The 25,752-nt window shown below is 43.5% G+C and overlaps 2 protein-coding genes and 1 long non-coding RNA gene across 4 annotated transcripts; all 3 read right to left on the bottom strand.

Annotated features, from left to right (window-relative positions):
- Positions 1 to 2,788: 2,788 nt before the first annotated feature.
- LOC120700438 (TATA-binding protein-associated factor BTAF1-like) lies at positions 2,789 to 16,343 on the bottom strand. Of its 2 annotated transcripts, XM_039984674.1 has the most exons (29): positions 16,038 to 16,343; positions 15,574 to 15,723; positions 15,160 to 15,254; positions 13,944 to 14,161; positions 13,791 to 13,848; positions 13,164 to 13,245; positions 12,107 to 12,453; positions 11,606 to 11,714; positions 10,925 to 11,507; positions 10,704 to 10,836; positions 10,534 to 10,602; positions 10,108 to 10,319; positions 9,613 to 9,853; positions 9,232 to 9,405; positions 8,699 to 9,124; positions 8,185 to 8,622; positions 7,946 to 8,065; positions 7,380 to 7,865; positions 6,673 to 7,211; positions 5,950 to 6,439; positions 5,716 to 5,784; positions 5,084 to 5,188; positions 4,783 to 5,001; positions 4,435 to 4,689; positions 4,279 to 4,328; positions 3,908 to 4,017; positions 3,749 to 3,831; positions 3,347 to 3,559; positions 2,789 to 3,262 (listed from the first exon to the last, which is right to left on the bottom strand). In XM_039984674.1, the coding sequence occupies exons 2-29, from the start codon at positions 15,620 to 15,622 to the stop codon at positions 3,095 to 3,097; spliced, it is 6,141 nt and encodes a 2,046-aa protein (XP_039840608.1). In that variant the 5' UTR covers positions 15,623 to 15,723; positions 16,038 to 16,343; the 3' UTR covers positions 2,789 to 3,094. The 2 variants fall into 2 exon arrangements, with proteins under 2 accessions (XP_039840608.1, XP_039840609.1); XM_039984675.1 differs by lacking the exons at positions 13,944 to 14,161; positions 15,160 to 15,254; positions 15,574 to 15,723; positions 16,038 to 16,343 and having other exon boundaries at positions 2,792 to 3,262; positions 12,107 to 12,458; positions 13,791 to 13,854.
- A 675-nt stretch (positions 16,344 to 17,018) lies between these two features.
- Positions 17,019 to 21,484, bottom strand: LOC120700437 (ATP-dependent zinc metalloprotease FTSH 5, mitochondrial-like). The gene is made up of 7 exons (XM_039984673.1): positions 21,276 to 21,484; positions 20,677 to 20,764; positions 20,200 to 20,448; positions 19,671 to 19,907; positions 19,463 to 19,587; positions 18,468 to 18,944; positions 17,019 to 18,370 (listed from the first exon to the last, which is right to left on the bottom strand). Exons 1-7 carry the CDS (start codon positions 21,300 to 21,302, stop codon positions 17,417 to 17,419), a joined length of 2,157 nt encoding a protein of 718 aa, XP_039840607.1. The 5' UTR covers positions 21,303 to 21,484; the 3' UTR covers positions 17,019 to 17,416.
- Positions 21,485 to 22,911: 1,427 nt separating this feature from the next.
- Positions 22,912 to 24,867, bottom strand: LOC120700436. Its single transcript, XR_005685890.1, has 2 exons — positions 24,511 to 24,867; positions 22,912 to 23,712 (listed from the first exon to the last, which is right to left on the bottom strand). It is a non-coding gene; the product is annotated as an uncharacterized LOC120700436 (long non-coding RNA).
- Positions 24,868 to 25,752: the final 885 nt, after the last annotated feature.

Genomic DNA, 25,752 nt, shown 5'->3' with positions numbered 1-25,752 from the left:
CAGTCAAGTACCGCTTCCGTGTAAATGATGAGCTGACTGATGAAGTTGTTCCTCAATGTGGTTTGAGACAGGGAGATCCTATATCTCCCTATCTATTTTTGATATGCGCTGAAGCCTTCTCTTGTCTGTTGAACGCAACGGAGGAAAGGGGAGAGACAATTGGTGTCCGTGTTTGTCAGGAGGCTCCGAGTATCAATCATCTATTGTTTGCGGATGATTCCCTGCTACTCTTCAAAATTGTTGATGGGAGTGCAGAACATTTGCAAAATGTGCTATCTCTGTATGAAGATTGTTCGGGCCAGACCATAAACAAGGACAAATCGCCAGTTATGTTCAGCAGAAATACAAGAGATGAAGTGAAATCAGTACTAATGAATGATCTTGAGATTAGTGCAGAAGCAAGGAGTGATAAGTATCTTGGCCTGCCTGTTAGTATGGGTAAATCAAAAGTTCAGATTTTTAACTATTTGAAAGAACGGGTGTGGAATAAAATCTAGGGTTGGAAGGAAAAAATTGTTGTCCAAGGCAGGGAAGGATGTGCTTATTAAGGCTGTTGTGCAAGCAATCCCGTCATATGCAATGTCCTGTTTTGATCTTACCAAAACACTTTGCGACGATATCGGCTCAATGATATGCAGATATTGGTGGTCGCAGCAAGAAAAAGAAAACAAAATGCATTGGCTTTCCTGGGAACGTCTATGCAGTAGGAAGGAGAAGGGAGGATTGGGGTACAGAGATTTGCACCTTTTTAATCTAGCCATGTTGGCACGTCAGGGTTGGAGACTTATCATGGATCCTGCATCTTTATGTGCTCAGGTCCTTTGGGCCAAGTACTATCCTAATGGTGATCCTCTACAGGCAGTTGAAAAGCCTGGCATATCTTATTCTTGGCGGAGTATTCTGCGAGGCTTTGGAGCTTTAAAGGAGGGTTTGATTTGGAGAGTGGGTGATGGAACAAAGATAAATATTTGGTCTGATCCTTGGCTGCCGAGGGGTGTCACGAGAAGGCCAATCACACCTAAAGGAAGGACCCTGCTGAACAAAGTGTCTGAATTAATGGATCCATACACAGGAAGTTGGGATGAAGAGTTGGTGCGAGAGATTTTTTGGGAGGAAGATGTCCAGCATATTCTGAGCATTCCAATAAAACAAGGCTATGACAACTCCCTAGCATGGCACTATGATGTGAGGGGCTTGTTCTCTGTAAAGTCGATATACCATGTGCTTGATGATAGCCGGAAGCAGAAGAAGGTGAGGCAGGTTGGCTCAACAAGCTCGGCAGATTCTAGTATTGTGGGAAATTTTTAGAACCGAGTCCGGAAGAGTGATTGTATTCCAAAGGTAAAACAGTTCCTATGGAGGTTTGCACATGATAGCCTTCCCCTTCGGATGAATATTGTTCGTCGGGGATTGGAGATTGATACTCGATGCCCGATGTGTTGGCGCCTTGATGAAGACGGGGGCATTGCTTCGTAAAATGCAAAATGGTGAAGAAATGTTGGCAGCACCTGTTGTTGGAGGATGTGCGTGTGTATCTACTCACTCTTGGCTCAGCGAAGGAGGTTGTTGGGCATATCTTACGACTGAGCAGAGAAAAACAACAGTTGATCATCTGCTTGTTATGGGCATGGTGGTTGGGAAGAAATAAGGCCAATGCGGGAGAGTGAGCGCCTTCGGTGTTTGAAATTGCGAACAGAGCTTCTGTGCTCGCTTCAGAAGTTTTTAGAAGTCAACAAGCCACTACCAATACCAGCAGAGAAGCGATGAAGGTTTGTCATAGGTGGAGTCCCCCACCAGCAGATGTTCTAAAAATCAACTCTGACGGAGCTTTTCATGAGAAGGAGAAGAAAGACGCGTGGGGTTTTGTGGTGCGAGATAGCGATGGCCACGGTGTCCTAGCTGGTTCTGGGTATCTTCCTGCAGTCCATGATGCTCTATCTGCTGAAGGTGAAGCTTGCCTGGCTGCACTGAAAATAGCGATGGAGGCAGGTATTTCAAGGGTGATCATTGAGGCGGATTCGACTAACCTACTCTCGGCCATTCAAACTGCAAGTTTCGATCAAGCTCCCGGGAGTCTCATCTTCAGGGAGATACGGGAGTTTCTTTCGCTACATTTTGTCAGTGTCAAGTTTAGTTTTGTTCCTCGTTCTTGTAATAGGGGAGCACATGAGCTTGCTCAAGCTGGTTTCGATCGGGACCCGGGTCAACCATTCATCTGGTTCGATCCCCTCCCAAGTTTTGTAAGAACTTTGTTCGACCGTGATCTTGTTGGTCCAGACATTCCTGAATAAAGTGTGAGCAAGCTTCCAAAAAAAAAGAACTAATAGTATACAAACCGAAACAACTTTTTTTTTAGGAAAAGAGCTATCCATTAACTTAAGGACGCAGCGCGATCCCTAGCCACCAGATCCTTGACCGAAGTCAGTGTGCCCTCCCAATGGAGATCGGCACCCAAGGACACTTACAACCAACGGCCGCAAAAGCATGAGCTACCCTATTATAAGATCGTGGTATATGGGAAAAAGAAACTAGATAGAAACTCGTCGACAACAGGGACTGGAGCTCACAGATTAGACCCCCTGCCGCATAACTTGGTGGCACCCTTAGTTGTTAGTTCTATCTGCCTAACAGGCTCAGAAGACCAAAAATCTAACAGCAATCCAGTATTATGGACTCTTCCCTGATCCTTATTATTCATCTCGTAAATACCAGCGCAAACTGATTATGATTCAGAGGATCATCATGAGATACAGCTGAGGAGCATTACAAAGAACAAGAGCAACCAGGGGACTTTGTAAGAAGCTGCAGCTTTGATTAATGGGTAAGCAGAAAGTATGTACAACTTCTCAAAAACTTTACAGCCTCTAACGACCAGACCTAAGCTGCCTCCTAACAAAAGACTAAACAAAAACTGAGGTCGTAACCTCAATCACCTATATGTTAGCCATGTCGCATTTGATCTTGCGATCTCCTTTTTTCCTTACCCTATCAAACAACAAAAAAACTTCCTGAGGTTGGCAACAAAATTAGTGAACCACCTTGATCGCACGTCCCAATTACTTTACACTGTACACGGGCCAGTGATCCTCTGTGTTCAGCCATTGAGCTTCGCAAGGAACTGGTTCAGATCATACTCGTCAGCATACTGTGACTGATCCCAAAGCTCATCCAATCCATTAAGAATGGACTTCAAGCCTTTGCCACCAGATTTCTTTGAATCTTTACTCTGGTCATTACTCAAGCCCCATGGAAGGACCGACGCCTGACATGGAAGATAAAGGATCAGAAACAAATCATTTGCATGTGTTTCTCTACATGGAGAAAACAAAATGCCCCAAGGGTTTACTTTTCTTGAAGCAGGGGTAGATGTGAACAGATCAAGCAGTTGGTCAGTGTTCATGGTCTTCAAGCTGGAGTTCTCAGCATTGATGACCGCATTGGCAACTGACACCTTGAACCTCTGGAGACTCATCACCTTCTCCTCAAGGGTACCACGCATGATGAGACGGTGAACATTCACCACTTTCCTTTGACCCAAACGGTGTGCTCTGTCCATCGCCTATAAGAGGGCAAAGGATCCACTTAATACAGATTGATGGTATAGGACTGAAAATACTTCCATTATAGTACAGTTACTTGCCTTTGTTTAGGTTTAACAGCATCAAACTAGAATACAGAATTACAGATTGAAAAATATTGTGATGAATAGATAGCATCTCATCATGGTGAAACATTAGGCAAAACGTACCTGAAGATCCTTCATTGGGTTCCAATCATGTTCCATGAAGACCAATGTGTCAGCAGATGTCAAATTCAAGCCAAGCCCGCCAACTGCAACAGGAAATAATCAGAGCAAGCTTTCCCAACATATCAACGAGACCCTAGTGGCCGAGTTCTCTAAACCTACCATGGGTTGTTAACAGAAGTACATCAATGGTTGGATCTGAATTGAATGCTTTAACAATTTCAAATCTCTTCTCAGCTTCAACAGAGCCATCCAGCCGTAAATATGTCACACTGCAAGACATCAATATTCCTAAATTAAATTATTTGCCAAAAAAAACTTCCATTAAGAAATATGAAGTGCGTGCACATCAAAGCTGCCAAATTAGCAAAGGGATATATCACTGGCAACCAGATCAGCCTCAGAGATTAAACAGTTTTGTAGTGCCACTGCAATATAATGAAGTTTGAAGGCACATAAACAGTAGGGGGGCAAAGGAAGAAGGCATGAAGCACACACCATACAACGAGATCAATACACATCATATAGCTCACCTTCTCATATGAGATTGAAATAGGTCCTTCTCAATAATGTCAAGAAAAGCCTGAGAAAAGACAGTTGAATCATGAGACAAGAATTTTACGGAAAGGATGACAACGAAAGGCCTGGAAGAACAAAATTGTCATCCACAATTTTGATAGGTTCCATACCTTATGCTGAGCAAAAATCAAAACTCTGTGTTGCCCAATAGCCGTCGAAGCATCAGGACTTGATATTTCTGACCCTATACCACACTCCTGAAGTATTTCTTGAAGAGCAACAAGCTTAGGTGAGTGGTGGAGCTCATGAAGCTCACCGCCGGATCCCACACCTATTTCTTTCAGAAGATCAACAAGATGATCAGGAGGGTTCTCTCCAGTTACAAGTAAAGGATGGCTGCACAGTTTTAATAAGTATTGCAATGCCTGCATTGCAAAAACAAATTTAGTTAGAAATCAATCCCATTAAAACAAATAACTGTAAATGAATAAAAAGTAAATGATATTTAGCTGCAGCACCTGAAACACGTGACGAGTTGCCTTTGGCTGAGGTGCAGATTCCTCCGATTCATTTGCTTTCACTATAGTTGAAATCTCTTCTTTTGCATTGGAGCTGGAGAATTTGTCATAAAGTTTGAGTTGCAACAGACTGAGATCGCAATATCGATCCTGGATAATCTTCTCTGGAAGATCAGACAAAACTTCATCCTTTGTTCTTCTCAGTAGAAATGGCATGACCTGGTATAGCAGGGCTGAATTTATTAATTAATAAGGTCACAGCATTGATCATTTCAAAAAATCTACTATAAATGATAATGACCTGCTTATGCAGCGCTTCCATTGCAAGAATACCAGCTTCAGCATCCTTTGCTGAACATTTAGAATCTTTGGCTGCTAGTAATGGTTTTCCATATGTAGCTTGGAACTGTAAAGAACAATGGGTTTCAATGTAAAATATCGAACAGACCAAAGAGAGAACATGTTCTTTAGCGGTGATAATTAAGAGCATTTATCTCTTTGGAAAGTGCAAATCAGTTTGTTTGTTTATTTACATTTCACTTAAATCACCTTATGTAAACCTTGATTAGTATAAGAAACTACACAGTGGTGCCCTGAACTTAAGTTTGAATATGTTCCAGGTTCCTCCATCGAACCTGGATTAATTAATTCTACCATGCAGCCTGGTACATTCAGCAGAATTAAAACATAGAGGCATTGATGCAAAAAGATAATGTGGCGAGTTAAAAGTTATAATCTCCGGAGCCAAAATCCAGATTGAAAACCAGATAAATATCCCAAAAAGCTCACTAACTGGGAAGCTAAAGTAAATTCAGTAAGATGATGCCAAAAACTAAGTTTTTGTAAGGGCTAGCATGAGGTACAAATTCGCATTGAGTTTCATAGAGACAAAAATTATTTCATAAAGCAACTTGTATTCAAAACATTACTTACTTGTTTTTCTGTACCAAGAAACCCAGGCATAAGGAAGTCAAATAAAGACCATAGCTCCAACACATTATTCTGCAATTCCGATGTAATGAGTCAAAGTCAAGACAAGGTAATATAATTTGATGGGTCACATACATAAAGTAACAAAGAAAGTCAAGCCAACAATAAAAAGAGGAATGAAACGGTGAGAGTACTGATTAGATATCAACAAGAGTTTCAGCTCCACCTAAAATTTACCTGGATTGGAGTGCCACTCAAGATAAGGCGGTGTTGTGCTTTCAGCTGTTTCACAGCAGACGTTATTTTAGATCTTGAGTTTTTGATTATGTGCCCTTCGTCCAGAACACAGTAGTTCCAAGGGATATTCCCAAGAAAATCGATGTCCTTCCGTATAATATCATATGATGTTATGATAATGTTAAACCTATCAAATTGACTACGGAGTGTGACTCTGTCCTGTGAAGAACCAACATACTGAAGAGGTTTCATGATAGAGCTGTCTATGTACTTCTCTATTTCATATTCCCAGTGGGCCACTAATGTAGAAGGGCATATTATCAAAGATGTTGGATCTTTCTCATCATTCCGTGCACGTGATTCGGCAATGTCACTTGCTACGATAGCAGATGCTTGGAGTGTCTTACCGAGCCCCATATCATCACACAAAATTCCATGTAACTTAAATCGTCTAAGGAATGCGAGCCAGTTGATCCCTTCTCGCTGATACCTGTAACAACCAGCAAAAAATATTTAATAAGCATCAATAAGAAGATTGTGGGATTGCACATATGCATCAAGTATAATTCAAAGATGAAAGTAAACTAAAATGTTCAATCATCATAAAATCTTTCTCTTTACACAAATTATGATATTAACATACTAGTGTATATTTAATTTAAGATAAAAAAGGTATCATGAATCCATGTTACGATGAAAAGAACTTCTATGCTAGATATGGACCTTCGCAATTCAACACTAAGATCAATGTTGAGCTTGAAATCATCAATTTGGGAGTTGTCAAGGAGCTGTTCCAGAAACTGCACATCTTCAGCACTGCTAGATAAGCGTTCACTTAGTCCACCTGGTAATGAAGCACCCTTTGATAATGGCAGCAAAGGAACAAGAGCAGCAAAACTGTGAGTCACAGTCTGCCTAACAGAACCATCTGGGTCGCTCATACACTTCAGAAGTGGAACAACAAGGAACGGAGCATAAGGAACCAACTCCACAGCCAAACCCTGAACAAGAAGGCTCAAAAGCATCCCAGCCCCTTGTCTTGCACAAACAGAAGATAAATCAGACAACATTGGAATGACATTCTCTATCACCAGAACCATCACATCATCAGCCAATGACTTTGCCATGGATGTGATGCACCTTGCAGCAGCAAGTCTAACAGCCACATGAAGATGACGAACACACCCAAGAATACAGGGAAGGAGACTTAGCAGTTGAGGCCTTAAGGGCTCAGCCAAGTGAGGCGTAATTGAACGAACAACCTGCAAAACCAGGAAAGAAATCAAATTGTGAGCAGAACTAAGCATGCTAACAGTAAAGAATTCAAATCGATGTCGCATACCGGTTTGATACCAACAGGTGATATAAGCCTAGACAATATACAGTAGTTTTATACAAAGCACCCAAAACACTTGACCCAAATAACGAACCTGGATATTATTTATGAGCGACTGTGGATCGTTATCCTCATACGATCTGCCCAGCTGTGCAATATTTGTATCATCTTTTGGACCATCTTCGATTTTTACAGGTTTAAGAAACTCAGTAAGGCAATCCCATAATTTGGGAAGTTTTTCAAACAATGACTGTCCAAATTTCTCACAGAGATGCTTGAAAGCTAACTCGGATCCACGTCGACTAATAAAGCCCTCCATTTTTGACCTTTCTTCACTACCAGAAGCCGTATGACCCCTGGACCTATGACTGCTAAAACGCTTTCCAATTGACAGTAAATTCTGGTCCTCAACAACCTGCATTGAGTTAATTATTGCAGCTTGAGGTGTCTCAGTAGCATCAGTGCATGTCAATGTGCAGAGATTCTTGGTTAGCTTGTCATTAGGGCCAGGCTTGCGGCCAACACAGCTACAAATGAGCTCGGCAAGTGCATCAGCAGCTTTATCCTGAAGTACTTCTTCCTGGATGACACAGAATCATCTGAGCATAACGGTTAATGCAGAAAATACAAAATAATCACAAAAAAAGCTAAGTCATTTACCTGTTCTCTTTTTATGGCAGCCATTAAAGGTAAAATGACTGGGTTCAACTTGCTAGGCAAACCTGACATCCAGACTACAGCAGATGCCACTAAAGAACAAACTGTCACATGCAAATTGTTCTGCATCAAACAAAGCTTATGTAAATATATTAATAACAAACAATTAGGAAATCAGAAATATCAAGCAGTTTTCAAGTAATATAAATGTGAGAACACAATAATTTGAACATACCACATACCTGAACACATTTCAAGTAGCCTGATGTAGACAATAGACCTTGTTTTGCTGATTCTATGTTATTCAGGACAATTCTTTCACTTTCTGAAGGAAGATCGGATTCAGATGGTAACAAAAGCTTTGATGCAAAGTTGATAGCATCATCAACACCCAGCACATCAACATTAAGGTTTAAGCCACTAATATAATCTTTGAAAACAGGACAAGAATCAATTGAGTGGAGCAAATTATTGGCTTCATTGCACATCTTCATGTATGTCCTTGAAAGTTCAGAATATGGAAGCACAGAATCTTTTGTAGGTAATGCTGGATCAGAGCAGGTCAACAAGTCCAGTAGCCACTCTTTCACAGAAGATAGGAAAGCTAGTAATGTACCCACTGATACAGGATCTCTACTTCTCAGATCCTTAAACCAAGAAACAATAACCATTGAAGACACCTGAAGCAACAAAAACATGAGTTTAACAAGTAACTGAACACAGCAACATACTTTACATGATTGAGCCATCTCATACCTGTCTCTGAACTCCTGAGAGAGACATGAGATCATTTGCTAGTGGACTTAGAACAAATTGCCATGAGCCTACGGGCAACTTAGATGCAAAAAGCCCAAGTGCCATTGATGTAAGAACTCGTGTATGAGTAACAGATTTGTCAGAATCAGCACCAACAATTATCTTAGAAATACTTGAGGGAATATCAAAATGTTTTTCATGAGAAGTACTTTCCCCTGTAGAACCAAATGAGATCGTTCTTGTGCACTCATGCTCTAGCTTAGCAGATCTGATCTTTGCAGCAGCTCTTGAACGACTTCCTCGGGGAAGGGCAACTGGCAAAAACATTTTTGTTGAATCCAATGCTGAGCCAAATGGAGTGGTAGCAAGTTGTACCCAATTACTAAAATATAGCTTCGCAGCAGATTCAAGGTCCTTCTCAGGGCACTACAATGATTGAGACAGTTTTTTTCATCAATGTCACTGTATATTAGACCAGATTGTTAAGCTGATGTGGATTAGTAAGTAAGCGATGTCCAGAACATCAAAATAACCTGAAGTAGAAGTTTCCAAGCTCTTTCAGAGGACTGAAGAATCTCATCATTTGACTCCAAAAGTAGGTTCTGGAAGACAACCTGCAGTGCATCTCCTAATATTGATGTTGGCCGGAATTTAGACGGGACAGTTCCAGATAAACTCCTACTGTTCCCAACTTCAAGAAGCTTCTCCTACAAGAAAAAAAACGAAACTTCACAGTTACCTAGGAAAGCCAATAAGAGATACAGAAAAACCTGTATGAGCACATGAATACTGATGACAATAACAAAACTGCAAATTTGTATTGCTTGCTGATGGTTTGGTTAATTATAAGTTTGGCAGATGCATGTCACAGCAGCTGCACAATCGGATCAAAATGAATCTAAAAAAAATCATACCAGTGTGCGTATGGCAGAACGCCGAACTGAAGTAATACTATGTCTCATAAACGGCCACAGCCGAGGTGTCAGTGCGGCTAGACCGTAAGGGTTCTCACTAGATGCCAATCTCTCTTCTTGCTCAGCAGTCTGAGTTAATATGTTTAGATCAAATTCTCCCCTTTCCCCTGAAATTGCTGTGCCGAGCATCTTTGGGACCATCTCTGGCTGCGAATATATTTCTGCTAACAAGTTCATTACACTGAAAATGAAAAAAAAAACTAGGACATCAGATAACTAAAGCTTTTTCAGCGACATAAATGAATCCACTTAAAAGGAAGAAATTGCAATAAGAAAGTAAAAAAAACTCAAAGATGCAACAAAACTAAAGGTGGCCAGTTTCAGAAGACAAAAGAAAAAAAAACAGCTGGAAAAAAATGGACTAAGTGATCAGATCTGCCCATATTATTCAATCATATATATTTGCCAGATGAAGGAAACAGGATTTAAGTATACCTGCTCGTAGATGGGCTTAGATCATCAAGGTCAAGCAATATATCCCAAAGCAACATCACAATTGAATGCAGCATTTGATCATTCAGTCTAACTAATGAGTCAGCAGCTGGGATCAGGGCTTCAGCAGCCACTGCTCGGACATCATCATCAGGATCCTCCAGACCAGCTTTACAAGCATGAATGACATAGTCAAGCAAATCTTTAAGCATTTCCTGGTCAGGCAAGAAATAATACCGTTACATCAGCAAAATGGAAAAAAAATGTCTCCTGAAAAATTTAGTCGGCAAAAATGGCAACAAGGCAGCCATTCTGATACTATGTATCGGTTAACAGTTCATTAAGTTATACTATGGCAACAAGGACAGAATCTTGATTAGCAATTACACTGTTACATTATCAGTTCACTGAATCTTGATTAGCCATTACCTGCCGAACAGCAACCAAGTATTTAATGCCAAGGAGGCTCCCATGACGTACTTCCCACTCTTGTCTGCGCTGAAAGAACAAAGAACAGAAACAGAGAGAGATGGTGACGGTGAATAGAATGAACTGTTTTGAAATTTGTGAGGATGAGACAAGTGACTGCTACAACACACCTGCATTTGCAGCAAGATATTCAGAGTATGACATACTAAAGAAGGGTGCATGTACTTCAGCACAGCACCAAGAGCTTGAGCACAGGTTTCACGAACTGGGGCAACCACTTGATCTGATACATAATCACCAAAGCTGAAAACAGAACAAGATATAGTAAGAAATAAGGCTCAAGATAACAAAGCTTGTTGAACCATATATCTGGACATCCAGAGGAGCATACCGATCCAGTGAAAGTACACAAAGGAAGCGAATTGCACAATCCTGAAGAAATTCCCAATTCTTCATATAAGAATATTTGGCTAATTTCATCATTTTCATGAATTTTGAATTTTCTGGAGCATGCATATGAGAAATTGGATTTGATGTGGAGTTGAGTTTTTCATGTACTGGTTTACATGATGAATCCCCTTTAGCAGGGTCGGTTGAATCATCAACACAGAAATCAGGCTTGACTTTTACATGAGCAGAACTTAATTCACAAGTTGATACAGTAGGCACGTAGCTCAGATCTGCCTCTGTTTTTGAATGACCGCTGTTAACCATCTCCTTATCATAGTCCATATACATAGATTCAGAAGGATTTTGTTCTTTCTTATGCCTCTTTATGGCTGGCTCGAGGTGGTCCACATGAACATCATCGTTTAGATCAATACCATGCGACCTTTTAAGGGACTCAAAGTTGGTTTTACCATCCAAAATAGCAGAAGGAAAGCTCAGATCAGGAAAATATACTCCAGCACAAGCACCTTGATGTGTCAAAATTTCCCTTAAAGCCATAATGGTGCCATGGCGAACTTCCCAAACTAAATTCAATGCAAAGTTAAAAATAATGTAAGACTCCAGTCGAGAAAGAGACAAAGTAAGACATTATGAGACATATTCAGGGATCAGATGAGCTTACTAGGGTCAAACATATCATGAATAAGCTGATCCACAAATTGTTGAAAAGGCCATCTCCCATTTTCACTGTACTCCAGATTGTCTTCATCTGTAGTTATATCCAATGCATCCTGAAACATGGTAATGGAAATGACTAAATAACCCATCCACGAATGCCCCGGACGAACTAATATGAATTCCCAGACAAAACAACAACCACAACATACTAGCGCAAGTGGCAGCACACTGACCCACCCATGCACCAGCACACTGCCACATGAGTAGACATACAGGCCATGCTAGCAATTGCATAGAGAAATTAAGAGCAATAAGAGTTGAACAGAAAATAGCTGCACTGAGCCCAGGAAATCCCTTGCACAGGCCATGCTAGCTGCACTCTGATTAGTCTGGATTCTATTTTTACATTAAATATGATATATCAGGAACATAACTCCTATTCAAACAAACACTTCAGGAAATCCCAAGATCTTAGAGACAAAATGGCACGGCCGATAATTCGTACATTATGAGCACAGCTTTGGTCAGAAGTAGCTCCATTAGATGGTGCAGGACCTTTTAGTGTAATCTCATCCCCCTCAGATACAGTCTTTGTATGATCTTTCGCGTTACTCTTTGCTTTACGCTTCAGCATATTGAGCTCCCTGGCACTTAATCGCCTAGAGCGAAAGTTAGGCTGCTTGTGATGCCTAGGAACCATGGTGGAAACCAATTGCTGGATATTACGACTAGTATTGAATGAATTAAATCCATTGTTCTGTACATGTGAACCCCAATATTTTTTTTGGGCAAGAAGATCCTCGTCTTTGATAACATCATTAACATCCATAAACTGCTCACATACATCCAGTCCTGCACTAGAACAAAAACAAAATAAAAAAATGTTGTGTAAGCATTCCAGAAAACTAATGTATATGCAAAGACATTTTCCCTCATATACATCGTCAAGACAAGATGGAAGCAGCATGTCACCAATCTAATAGGTGGTACTTCATATTTACAATAGTAGTACTACTCCAAGATTTAAAGTGGCACTAGGAAACTACCCATCTACTACTACCTATATTTAAGCAGCATTTCAATCTTTTTAAACCCAAAACATGCCTTCGAATCTCCGAAGAAATCCAACAGATGTAAGCAGTGCTGAAGATGCTCTTAAACTTCAGCTGCTAGATCTATAGCGATCCCTAATATGTATATTCAAATGTGATTGCACTATTGCAGTGTACTCCCTGCATTTTATAGCATAGGAGCTCCTTCTCCTCTAAATCCTCTTTTAAAAAATGTAGACCCAACAAAATCTAGCTAGAGTTAAATATGTTTTGCCACCTCAACCCCTACCAAAGGCATTATAGCTATGCCGACCTTCTCTTAAACACGGGCAATGGGATAGACATGTTGTAACAGAGGAATTACTGCAATACGGGTAAATGTGAAATTCAGATCAGCAAAAAAGCTAATCAGTCTTTTAAGCAACGGATTGATTCTGAAAAACCATATTGTGGAACACAGTCAAAATCCTGAAGTTGACTTTTCCATCATTAAAGTAAGGAAAAACTAACCTAAACGGCGCCGAAGATTTTTCTTTTGGCGAGCAAGGCGCTCTGCTGGATTCTTGCCATTGTCATTTGCAATGTCATATTCCTAGCAGTCAGATACAAGCAAATATGTTAGCAGTTTCACATATTACATTGACAAAGAAAGAAAAGATTTGAAATGGAACAGTTAGTTTTATCCTTACAAGGAACCTTAGTAAAATGCATGTTGATACAAACCAAGTGCAGAAATTTGAACTTCTCTTGTGTGTAGCTTCAGTTGAATATTAGATATTTTTCTTATCATGATGAGCTGCAGATCATGTTGCCACATTTATCCATTGCCCACTCATTTTTTTTTCAGTTAAAAATACCAGTAAATAATTGTGTAACCCAATGAGAGTGCTGGGAAAGAGACAAATCTATTTCAGCATTTAAAGTCTGTTGTCCATTTACAATATTATGAGAATAACATAATCAAAAGTGTTGATACATTAGGTAAGAATGTATTGAGGGTGTATACCCTGCCGTAAAAGGAAATTTTGAATTAAATATTAAAAAAAGATGGGACCCTAAAGAAACAAGAAACTACATTAAATCTTTAATCTACTCATTAAATCTTGAGGCTAAAAAATATTGGTACTAAGAACACACCTGTCCACCTGATGCCAATAAAGGAGATCCAAATTCCAATACCTTGTTTATGTCAAAGCTGTGAGTATGAACAGAAATAGAACAGCATTAGTGAGGACGGAAAAGGAAAAGAAAAGGAGGGAAAGTCTACTGAACATTTTAATCCAGCAAAACCTTCCAAAAGCAAGATCCGATGTTGCTGCAGTATCAGCGCGTGGCAATGGACCAGCATCATCACTCCCATAAGACAACCCAAAAGCATGTTTTTCTGCTTCCACAAAAGCACATAGGTCCTTTAATGATGTGTGTTTGACATTCTCTGCTATCGCACCAATCGCATGAGCTGCTGCAACCCTTGTATCCCAATTTTTACTACGAGTGTACTGAGAAACCTACAATAGGCACACAACAACAAGAATTTCAGCCAAATAATATGTGTGGAAGCCATACAAAGAATAATCATTGATTCATGGCAGAATATCAACAGAAGTTTTCACTTGACAGAGTGTTTATGTTATAGATATACCTAAAATACATGAGATGACATCACGTATCAACAATGTTTATAATGCATTTATGCGTACTGTATTGTGATACAGTGCAAAGTGCATTGTGCAAAAGTACATCATGAACATTCAGTCCTTCTTAGATATATTCAATTTGGAAACTTCATTTCACTTCAAGTCAAATAGCATCAGAGCATGAGCTCTAGGTCGCCACGCTAGCCACCACCGAGCGGCTGCATGGGGACCTCCACCAGCCCAAGCATCTTCTCCATCTTTGTCAAGCACTGTTCATGATTTCGAGAGGTGGCTGAGGGAGGGTCATGTTCTTTAGTCAATTTTCTTATATGCCACCGAGAAAACTCGTAATCCCTCATATGCCATCATTGTGTCTATGACATATGGGTCCCCCAACAGTCACTGGTTGTGGGATATAACTATATAAGGGATTTAGGGTTTAACCAATGGCATGTGAGGAATTTTTCCTATTCCTATCTAGTGCAGGTGATTTGTGTAGTCCCTCATGTACGTTCATCCATTTGGGATCATTTTGTTTTTTGTAATAAACATGAATGGAAAAAAGAAAGATACCAGTGACATAAATGGAATTTATTACTTTTCAAACAATAGACATCAACATTTCAAACAGAAAATACACAAATCATACTGTTATTTTTGCTATTTATCTGTCAACTTGTACACAATTGCAAATGTAGCAGAGGTGCATAACAAGGGAGCAGCATGGCACATTTGTGTGCTATCATACAGGTGTGAGACTAAGCAGCAAAAATATACATTGCATCTTATACAGCACAAAACATTAAGCAAACACCTGGTTCCAGGTTTTTAGAGCTGAAAAAATGGCAACAGCCATGCCACCTCTGTACCTTTTTAAGCAATGCATTTAGCTCCTGGGGATGGGACTTGGCAATTTCTCCAATTTGGCGTGCAGCCGCAAACCTTGTCGTTTGTGTCGAACCTGCTGGTTGATGTTAAAGAAATTTCGCATGGACAGATAAGCCAACAGAGAAACCTGAATGACTCCTCTAGGCAATTATTTTCAGCTACTTACCATAGATATCGAGTTGGTATATTTTAGCATGGTTAGTTGCATATTGCACTGAGCAAAGGTGCCAGATTAGTTCTATTTTTCGAGAAGTAGTACAATCTAGGAGTTATAAACAACATCTACTCATTTGTAAACTCTAAGCATATTTTAAATGCACTTGCAAAAAGCTATATCAAAATCGCATATGAAATAGAATCTCTGAAGAGTGGAGGGTAAACAGATGAAAGGATACTGTCCAGTAATGTGAGGAGGCGGTGAAGACGGGACGAATTCTGGGCCATAAATGATGCAGACTGGCAGACGTGTCATCCGAGGGAGTATACTTAGGGAAGGTATACTTCACCACCTTTAGTTAGCAGTTGGTAGGTAAATTACACCAGCTCTGCGAACGAAGAAGGCACAGATAGGGAAAGAAACAACATCATTAAGCTCACTGAAATAACAGAATACGTGACATGGCGATAACGAAATGAATAAATCCCTCCCTCCAAAAAAAATCCCAAACACAAAAAGATGGCAGGCTGAAGCGACATGCACGGGGCAGTACTAGGCGGAGCTGCGAAGCCTCGAAACTAATTTGCCCATGAGGCGCTCGCCGGGATAACGAAACCGCCGTGGTGCAAGTTGGATTCCAAATCTAGTAATCAAATCAGCGCCGCATGCAACCGCAGTGAGGCAGGGGGGTGAGAGACGGACCTGAAGGGGGCGAAGGAGAGAGGTGCCCAGTGGAGGCGCGGGTGCGGCGGCGCCGGGCGACGAGCGGCGGAGAAGGGGATCGCGGTGAGGGGTGGAGGAGGAGGAGGGGGCGAGCCCTCGCGGGGGAGGGGCGCGTGGGGTCGGGGGTGGCGAGCGGAGCCCAATCCGCCGCGCACGCGCGCGCCCAGCCGGAGCCCCGGGTCGGGGGGCTCGTGGCCTGACTTCTCGGCTTGGTGTGGTACTGTGGTGTGGTCGAGTCGCTGAGTCGGGGGGGCTCGGGCTGCCTGTGGCTCTGGCTCCTGGGTAGGTCGTGGCCAGGCCGCCTGGGTGTTATTATATAGGCTTTTGCGCTGGATTTTTCCTTCCTGGACGATCGGGTGGGTGAAAATGGGCTATCCAATATAGATTTGGGCTCCCAATGGGCCTGGTTCCGTAGATTTTTTTTTTGAGAGAGAAAACGGTTCCGTTTAGCTCGGAGAAGCAGATGTGATGCGAACCAGTAAACTCGACGTGCCATATAAAAAAAAGGTAAACTCGACGTCCGTTCCCCATCAACTCTCGAAAGATAGCAAATTGAGTAAATCACAAGCTCCTGAGCTCTGAATTAGGGGAAGAATTGGGAGAAAATCACATGATCGGATCGCATCGGATGCATTATAGGCCATTTCGGAAGGGTTTTGCACCTAGGATGATATCAGATCATGATCCCAATGCTCCTCTCACAAGTCAATTCCACCATTAATCAACCTTAGATCAATCATATATATGTAACAAATATGAGTTTGATCTTTTTGAAACTAATCCCTATATTTTATAAGTTAAATTTTTAGACGCCTTGCCACCTCTATTTGAACCTCGTGCTTTCCAATTACGACCTACTCAAGAATTAACGTTAGAAACGCACAAACGAAACAGCACCCCACGCTCTCCAATCACAATACAAACAGAAAACTCCATGGTCAAACGCCACTGCCGTTCCAATTTCCAATTCAACTAGTGCTGCATAACCTGATCCAAGCATCAGGACATGATTATCGATGTCACCGCAGCTACAAAGTATTAAAGAACAATGCAATAATGAGGTGGCATTGCAAAGAATCCACTGCGCGGCAGAATGATACTAATCGCTCGACAAGATGGTCCCGCATGCCAACACGCAAGTTATCTACAACCAGGTCCCTGGCCTGCTACACATAATATCGGCAACTTTTCTTCAGGTTACCTGCCTCCCACCACCAACACCATCACATACTGTTTGGGACTATAATGCAACTCCTTATAGCATTGCCTCCTTCACCCTAATCGCCCATCACATTATGCCAGACAACCTGCTGATTTGGTCAGTCTACAAAATGCCAGCCATGCTCATCCCAGTGTCACTATGATCCAATACCCGCAACCCCCTCCGGCGCTGCTTCTTGTGCTGAAGCCGCTGTACCGGCAACTCCTTTGGCTTTTGCCACCGCTTCTTGTGCTGCCGCCGCCGCTGCTGCAGCTGCTGCTGCAGCCGGCGACTGAGGGGAAGGTGGGGCTGCTGGCGTCTTCTGTGGTACCTTAGTGGCCTTCTTCTGCTTATTGCCACTATTGTTTACCTGTGCCAGTAATTTCTTGATCTGGACTCCAGAGAGCGTTTCATGCTCAAGAAGGGCGTTTGCTAGCGCATGAAGCTCCCTATCATGTGTTGTCAAAATCATCTTTGCATTATTGTATGCCCTCTCCAGAATATCCTTCACCTCCTTATCAATCATGCCTCTTGTTTGGGCGCTCATACTATTCCCATTGTCGTCACTGTAGGAAACAAGACCCACCCGCTCACTCATACCATACTTGGTGACCATGACTCTTGCCAGTCGCGTTGCTTGCTTTAGGTCAGATGAGGCCCCAGAGGTTACCTCGCTTTCCCCAAATATAAGCTCCTCAGCCACCCTTCCTCCCATGCACACATCCAATCTTGCCAGCATCTGCTTTCTCGAAACACTATGCTGATCCTTCTCTGGCAGCTGTGTAACCATGCCAAGAGCCATTCCCCTTGGAACTATTGTAGCCTTGTGAACAGGGTTAGCACCATCCGTGTGAATAGCAACAAGGGCATGCCCTCCCTCATGATACGCAGTCATTTTCCTGCACTCGTCAGATATCACAGCTGATTTGCGCTCGCTGCCCATCATGATCCTGTCCTTGGCAAATTCCAGGTCCTTCATTGTGACGGCTTTTGCCCCATCCATAGCAGCCTTCAGAGCAGCTACGTTGACCAAGTTTGCAAGGTCTGCCCCTGAGAATCCAGGTGTTCCCCTTGCAATGATCATCAGATCCACATCATCTGCTTTTAAGACCTGAAATTCAGGGAGGAAATGTCAGATGATTTTCTAAACCAGAGAACCCACCAAGCATTAATCAGACAAGATTTGGCATATGCGATTATGGATTTACCTTTGACATATGAGTATCCAGGATCTGTCGCCGGCCCTCAACATCTGGATTAGGAACTACAATATGGCGATCGAAGCGCCCAGGCCTAACAAGTGCTTTATCCAGTGACTGAGGGAAGTTAGTTGCTGCAATTACAATTATCCCGTCATTCTGCTTAAAGCCATCCAACTCAACAAGCAGCTGATTCAAGGTCATTTTCATATACTGTTGATCCTTGGGGTTTCTGCTCCCACCAATCGCGTCAATTTCATCGATGAATATTATGCAAGGGGATCGCTTCTTTGCTGCATTGAACAGGTCCCTCACCCTTCGAGCCCCAACACCCACAAACATCTCCTCAAATTCACTGCCGCTGCATGAGAAGAAAGGAACACCAGCTTCCCCAGCTATAGCCCTAGCCAACATGGTTTTTCCTGTTCCAGGTGGCCCCACCAGCAAAACACCTTTAGGAAGCTTTCCACCAAGGCGTGTAAAACGCTGAAAACCACGACAGGGGCTTGTGAGTATTAAAAATTTAAACATGGATATACAAAGCAAATCGACAACTTTTTCAAAGAGCAAATTCTAGATTACAAACCCATCCCTAAGAAAGGAGTGCAAAGGACCAAAGCAACAGTCCATTTAATAATGCATGAGATTGAAACAACTATGGATGTAGAGTGTCAGAAAGGTTTAAGAAGATCTCCACGAGCCTGAAAGTGACGTCAAATAATGAGCTCGCAAAGGGTTGCCAGAACTGGGTTACTAAAATCAATGGAGCCTGAAGTTTCTTCTGAGGCTGACAAAAAAAAATCCCAACCAACGAATTGTGGCATAAAGAATATTTAGAATACAGATAGACCATAGGAATATTACTTCACAGTGTTGGAATTTCAGTACAATATAATGTTTTAGTCCTAATAACCATATTGGGATAGATCTAAAGGTTATTCAGTTGTTTTTATGATTTTATCTAATCACAGACAAATGGAAATGACAGAATAATAATAGTTTACCTTGGGATCTCGAAGGTAGTGAACGATTTCCTCAAGTTCAGCTTTAGCCTCATCAACTCCCTTGACATCACTGAACTTAGTTTTCGAATTCATGCTCGGCTGAACCTCTTCATTCAAACCAAGGCCTGTATACAACCCAAGTTTCAATAAGAATACAGTTGGATTGTTCAAGAATAACAGAGAATCATTCAACTCCAATATAACAAACCTTTACTAATTCCTTTGTCTTCAATGAGAGCTCCAATGCCAGAGATTACAATGAAAGTAAGTGCAATGCTTCGGAAGGTTCTCCAAAGCTGCTCCTTAAATTGACCAGTTTCTGCGGTAACCATGTGAATAGGTGCATTCGCTGTACCAAGAGCTCCATCTTTAGTCTGGCGACCAACACTTGCAAATGCAGCAAGACCAGTACGCTTTTCTTCATCCATTACTGAACTAACCAGTCCTGCATAGAGAACTTCATATGATGATCCATGCACAAAAAAGTTCTACAAGAATATGGTATATACTACGTAGGGGGAAAACTACGGCAGTAACAGAAACAGAACACAATGCAGAGTAGTAAGGGCATTATTACTGTAGTTCCAATTGAATAATAAAAATCAAAGTGGAAGAAAGTGTTAAACTGAAGTTTCCACAACATCAGGGTCCAGGAAATGATGCGATGAAAGAAGGGGTTTTACAAATAAAAATTAATTGCAATGTTCATATGATGGCTAAAACAGTAGAGAAGATACCTTTAACCAGGGGGCTATCCTCCAATCTGTCAAGACTGACAAGAGCTCTTATATACTCAGAAAGAGCCGACGAGTTGGAATGCAATGAAGGGTGCCTTTCAAAGATTTGTACAACTCTTTCTGGGTCGCTTTTATAAATCTCTTTAAGCAGAGAAGCTTCACTAGGTGAGTCCAGGTCCCGTATCCAGCGTGGAAAGCTACTGGCATAGCTTGAGCGGTACCTCTCTTGCAAATTTCTAAGCACGCTGCCTGCATGAAGCACCAGCACGAGTTAGAAAAAACATGGGAAAGCAACAAAACCACAAGGGAAAGAATAGTGTACAAGATAAGTGGATTATTACTAAAATAGCACATGTCTAGCCCAGTGATATGAAATTTAGGGACACTGCTAAAAGCAGGTAATAGTTGGCACAGAAGACACTGATTTACACTGTGAATCCAAGGCGTAACCTAACACAGGAAATTCAGCAAGCATACCTGCTCCAGTATCGCTCCTAGGTGCCCTGAGAGGAAAGGAAGCCTGTAGCTGACTGCAAATGGCATTTGCTGACCGATGCCTGGCAACCTGTGTCACAAAGACAAAGGGCACCAAAATGATGGCGTGCGGTAGGTTGAGCACGTGTGCAAATATTGAGGCAAGTCAAAAACAAATGGTCAAAAAGATAAATCCACCACCATTGCAAGCATCACGACATGATATGGTTAATGTTCAATTGTTGCAATTTCTGATTCCTCGGACATCAAGGGTGTCACTATTAACTAACTGTCAGCAAGGATTCGTCGTTTGCAGTAGATAGGATCGAGGTCTTGATTTTCTTTCAGTGAAAAAACGTGTTTTTGAGGGCAGGGCTGCGCAACGAGATGGAGAATCCCCCTCCTAAACCCTAGTTTCGTGATGGAAGATGCGCAGTCTCGCAAGGTTGGCGTCCCATACTGGCCGTGCCGCGTGTCCTGTCCCGGGACGGACGCATCCATCCAATCCAATCGAGGCCCTGGACCTCGAGGACGAAACAGGAGGATCGGAGGACAGGGATGTTGGGAGGGGAAGGAGGAAAAGAAGAGAGAGATAAAAGAACCTTGGAGATGGCCAGCCGCCAGGCCATGGGGAACAGAGGAAGTGGCCTGCGGCGGCGAGATCCCGGGGTGGCGCCGCGGGGTAGGGCGACGACCGGAGCCGGAGGCGGGCGGGGGCGAGTGATCGGAGGAGTCCAACTATCCAAGTCCGGGGAGGGACGGGGCACGGGGTGGGCGTGGGCTGTTCTCTCCCTTTGGCGTCGACCACCAGGACTCGGGAAACCAGGCAGGGCGCAACGGGTCGCTTAAACGGCTGGGCCTTAGAAATTGTACGCGAGCTGGCCCACCACGTTGCGGGCCTCGTTGGCTTCTGCGCTTCTGCGCCATAATGGAAAAGTTATGGCGACGGCCCATCCGCTACCCCTGCCAGTAAGGCGCGATGGCTCCGCCGGTCGGGTGGGCGATATTCCCGCAAATATTAAGATGTAATAATTATTTTTTATTTCCGAACAGTTTTTTTCTCTGAACAATTTTTTATTGCTAGAACAATTAAAAAATTATTTTAGAATAAAAAAATTGTTCTAGAATAATTTTGACTATGGGTCAGTTTAGATCCGAAGCATAAAATTTGGAATAGGGAAGGCTTAATGTAACAAGTCTGCTAGGGTCACACGAGTGATTCCCAGCAGCCCCGATATTCCCAGTAGCGGATGTGACTGGAAGGTGACCCGTTGCATAAGCCTTCATATCCCCGCCTCTCCTCTTCTTCCTCCGACCCTCGCCCCTTTGCCCACCACCCTGGCCGGCGGCTCCCGCCATTGCGTCGCCAGCCCACCTATTGCCGCCCTGCCTAACCCCGCTGACCTTCAACTCCGGCCTCTTCTTGCTCCCGCCGCTGCCCACCGGGTGTGCAGCCCCGGCCGGTAGCTCTCCCGCGCCGCCTCGCCTCCGCTGCCGACCAAATCACCACCACTGTCGTGCCGCCACCGCCCTCGACCTCCCTTATACCTCCCTTATACCCGATGGCCATGGAAGCCCAAACTCCTAGAATCCCGAAATCCTAACCCCGCCGCCTCCACCACCACCCCGGCCGGTGGCACTCTCCGCCGGCTGCAACCCCCCCCCCCCCCCCCCCCCCCCCCCACCGGGCAGCGAGGCGGCAGCAGGAGCTCGCCACACTGGAGGTGGGCCAATCGCATCAGCACACTACTCCTAAGACTGACCTCAACAGCCTACCTCCCTCTTGTGGAAGTTGTCCACATCAGCAGGTAAGAAGACAAGCAACCCAGCTCCCGCCGGACGGTTCAAATTTGGGCCGCTCCACTTCCATTCCGTAGCTCTTCCTCCTGTCTTCACGAATCGAGGTCCGACCGTCCGCTCGCACCGCTAGGAACGCCGGCCATCAACAGCACCTAATCCTGCCGAGGTGAGCTCCCCCTCCCCAAGCAAAACGCTCCCAGGTGCCGCTCCCAATCGCTGCTCGGGTCCGCTTTTTGGAGGCACCGGCGGACGGCAGTGGGGCTGACCTCGCGTGCGCCCACGCCGGCGGAAGCAATGGCGCCTCCTCTGCTGCCGCCCTGAGGTCTGTACGCCATCACCTCGCCCTCAACCTCGCCTCTCCAGCACGCTCCACCGGGCACCTGAGATCCTGGCCACGCTCCGCCGCCTGACTGCCGAAGCAATGGCCTATGAGAGCAATGAGATCAGAAGTACAGATTTATTATCAATAAGATTTTTATACAAATTGCTTCCTGACAGTAATCGAACCACATCCATTGGCCCTTCCTGTTTTACATGTTGACAAGAAATTACCTGAACTCACATTTGAACTAGTACTCAAGAAACGTTACTGCTATGCATTACATAGTTCATATTCCACACTGTCAAATTTCTCTCTGTCAGAAACTTTAGGCTACATATCTTGCATTCGTACTGAATTTGTTAACAGTAAGAGCATTTTCTGTCCGGGTGCTTGGAACCTTACTGTTATTGTAGTAATTGGTAATGCGTTCCCAATAGGTCTCGGATTTCTGGTTGGTACCAACTGTAGCGTCCTGGCTCACATTTAGGTAGGCGGAACATAGGGCTAAATCTTCAGCAATGGTGTATGAAGTGCCCTTTGACGAACCACCTTTTGATGCTGTTTTCTTTTTTGAGCGGGTGCGGCGGGGTTTAGAAGGCATTGCCATGTCATATTGTGACAGTGGAGGCTGGGCGTAATATGGGTGTTGACCTGGATGAGGGAGATAGGGTTGCTGCACAGCATATGGGTTGGGGTAATATTGGATGGGCATATTTGGTAGCAGTGGAGTGTGGTTGTAAAGGAACATAGGTGGCATGGGATATGGAGGCGGTACGGTTGAACTATGAGGATCAGGGGATGTTGGATCAACGTTAATATGTGGTGTGTGGTGTGGTAATGGTGGGGATTCCTGCCCTGCGATCAAGCTATTGTTGTTTGCCTGCTCCATGGGGGGTGGGGAACTCCGTGATTGAGTCCTGCACACACAAATATTATCAATATTTCTTGTTAAGCATATTGAAGTAAAATGTGACTTAGGTGTTGGTCACCGAGAAAATTGTTAGTCGAAAATTATACAAGGTAATTCTAGGTAAAAATAAAAACAAACACATATTATTATGATTTTTGCTATTTCATCCAACACAAAATTGTAACGCTTTAAAGAATGGCCACTAATCATGTCCAAAATTGGGCTGGTATTGGCCCATCCATTTGGTAATCACACAACTGCATCACTGCTTTCTTAATCTGAACTGAAACAACCCATTTCTGCTCCTACCTTCAGTCTACTATCGATCGGTGATCTGACGAGTGAGCCATGGCAACTCCAACTTACTATAAAAAGGTTGCCAAAGCTATCCAGATACAAAATTCGAGTGCATCCAGCCCAGCCACTACAGCATCAGCACAGCTAAACAAGGGCACAGACACGATCTCAGTTCTCAACTAAAGATAATACTGGTGTTAATATACTATAGTCAGAAGATACATATTGCACAGAGCCAAAGCTCAAAATTGCATAGAAGCATTTCGATGCTACGTTTTCGTTTTCAGATGGGTTCAGAAGAGCCATTTCTTAATCTGAACTGAAACAACCCATTTCAAAACTCGATACTTCCGTCCAAGCACATTTACTAGCAGAACAAAGGGGCAAACAGATTTAAGAGGAACTATGATTGGGGACATTTGACACAGGCAAACGAACACCCACGAGCACAACTTGGATCTAATAATGGAAGCAACACTGCTTGTCTCAGGAGACATGAGATCCATACCTGACGGCCGAAGCGGATGAGGACGATGAGCCCACAGTACAAGGAGATGGCGACCTCGCGTGCAAAGGTGGCGGCGGTAGATCTAGGTTTATTTCCGGCACCACGGATGCAGCCGCCTTCTTCCTCTGCCGTTCCTCAACTGAGTCTCCACACCGGCTTGACGCTGGCCGCTTTCCGTTCGGCTGGAGGCCGCCTCTGGGACGGCCTGCGGAACCTGCCTCCTCTGCCGACGCCAGGGCGCCGCCGCGGTCCTCCACACAGTCGTAGAGATGCGCTTCTTTGGAGAAGAGTTGGACACGGTAGTTTTTTTAGCCAGGGTATTGGGTGGGGGTGGGGAGCGTTGGACATGGATTGGGCTGCTGACGAGGGCTGCTGGCGTGGACAATATACACGCCTGCTACGCCTACTAGGTAAGCTGCTGATGTCAGCCTAACATTTGCGGGCCGGGTCGGTGCTCCCATCACCTCCTCTCTCTCCTGCGTCGTCGGTCGCTTGGGCCCTGTTATTTCCTAGCAGTGGCAAACAGGCGTTCCCCGTTTGACGCGTCAGTTGTGTGCATCAGGTGTGCCGTGAGGGCGGTGGCCCGAAACTGCCGCGCCGTTCGGCCACAGTTGAGCTGGTCGTCGGAGACCGAGCGAGCTTGATCGCGATGTGGACATTACGGCGCGACCATGCCACGTGTATGGCGTGGTGACTTTGTGAACTTGCATGCGCAGCACGGATCGAAACATGCATCGATCGAGCTACATTATACACCTTCTCTGGATATACTATGCAGTATATATCGATCCCAGCTAATAAGGTTTATCGGGTAAAAACATTAAAGTGACTGAAACAATGCTATGGCCACATGCATCCTCAATCTCTCTCTCTTTTTTGTTTCTTTTGAAAGAAGCATATCCTCAATCTCTTCTTGTCTTGTACTCTTGTTTGATGCAAAGGTAGAAACAATCGCATTTTCATTACTGAAAAGAAACTACATTGGCAAGGGGTAAATGCGCCGCCTGTTGTGTTCAAATGCTGCTCCATGTAAAGTGATTGCGAAGAACAGCAAGTTAAGTTGATCGGGCAAAGAGGGACAAATAAAACCGCAGAAAAGAATGGCCATTACCCTCATCCTCATTCGTAGGAGTCAATCCGACAAAACAGACCTTAAAATGTTATTAACTGGGCGTTAGACAGTATATGAACGAACCCAATTTAACACTCTATATATATCTTTTCTTCGGTGCGTACGTCTCA

Source organism: Panicum virgatum, chromosome 3K (genome assembly GCF_016808335.1).
Source record: "Panicum virgatum strain AP13 chromosome 3K, P.virgatum_v5, whole genome shotgun sequence".
Classification (NCBI taxonomy): Eukaryota; Viridiplantae; Streptophyta; class Magnoliopsida; order Poales; family Poaceae; genus Panicum; species Panicum virgatum.
The sequence above is the reverse complement of the archived record's forward strand: the minus strand, read 5'-3'. Positions and strand labels throughout refer to the sequence as shown.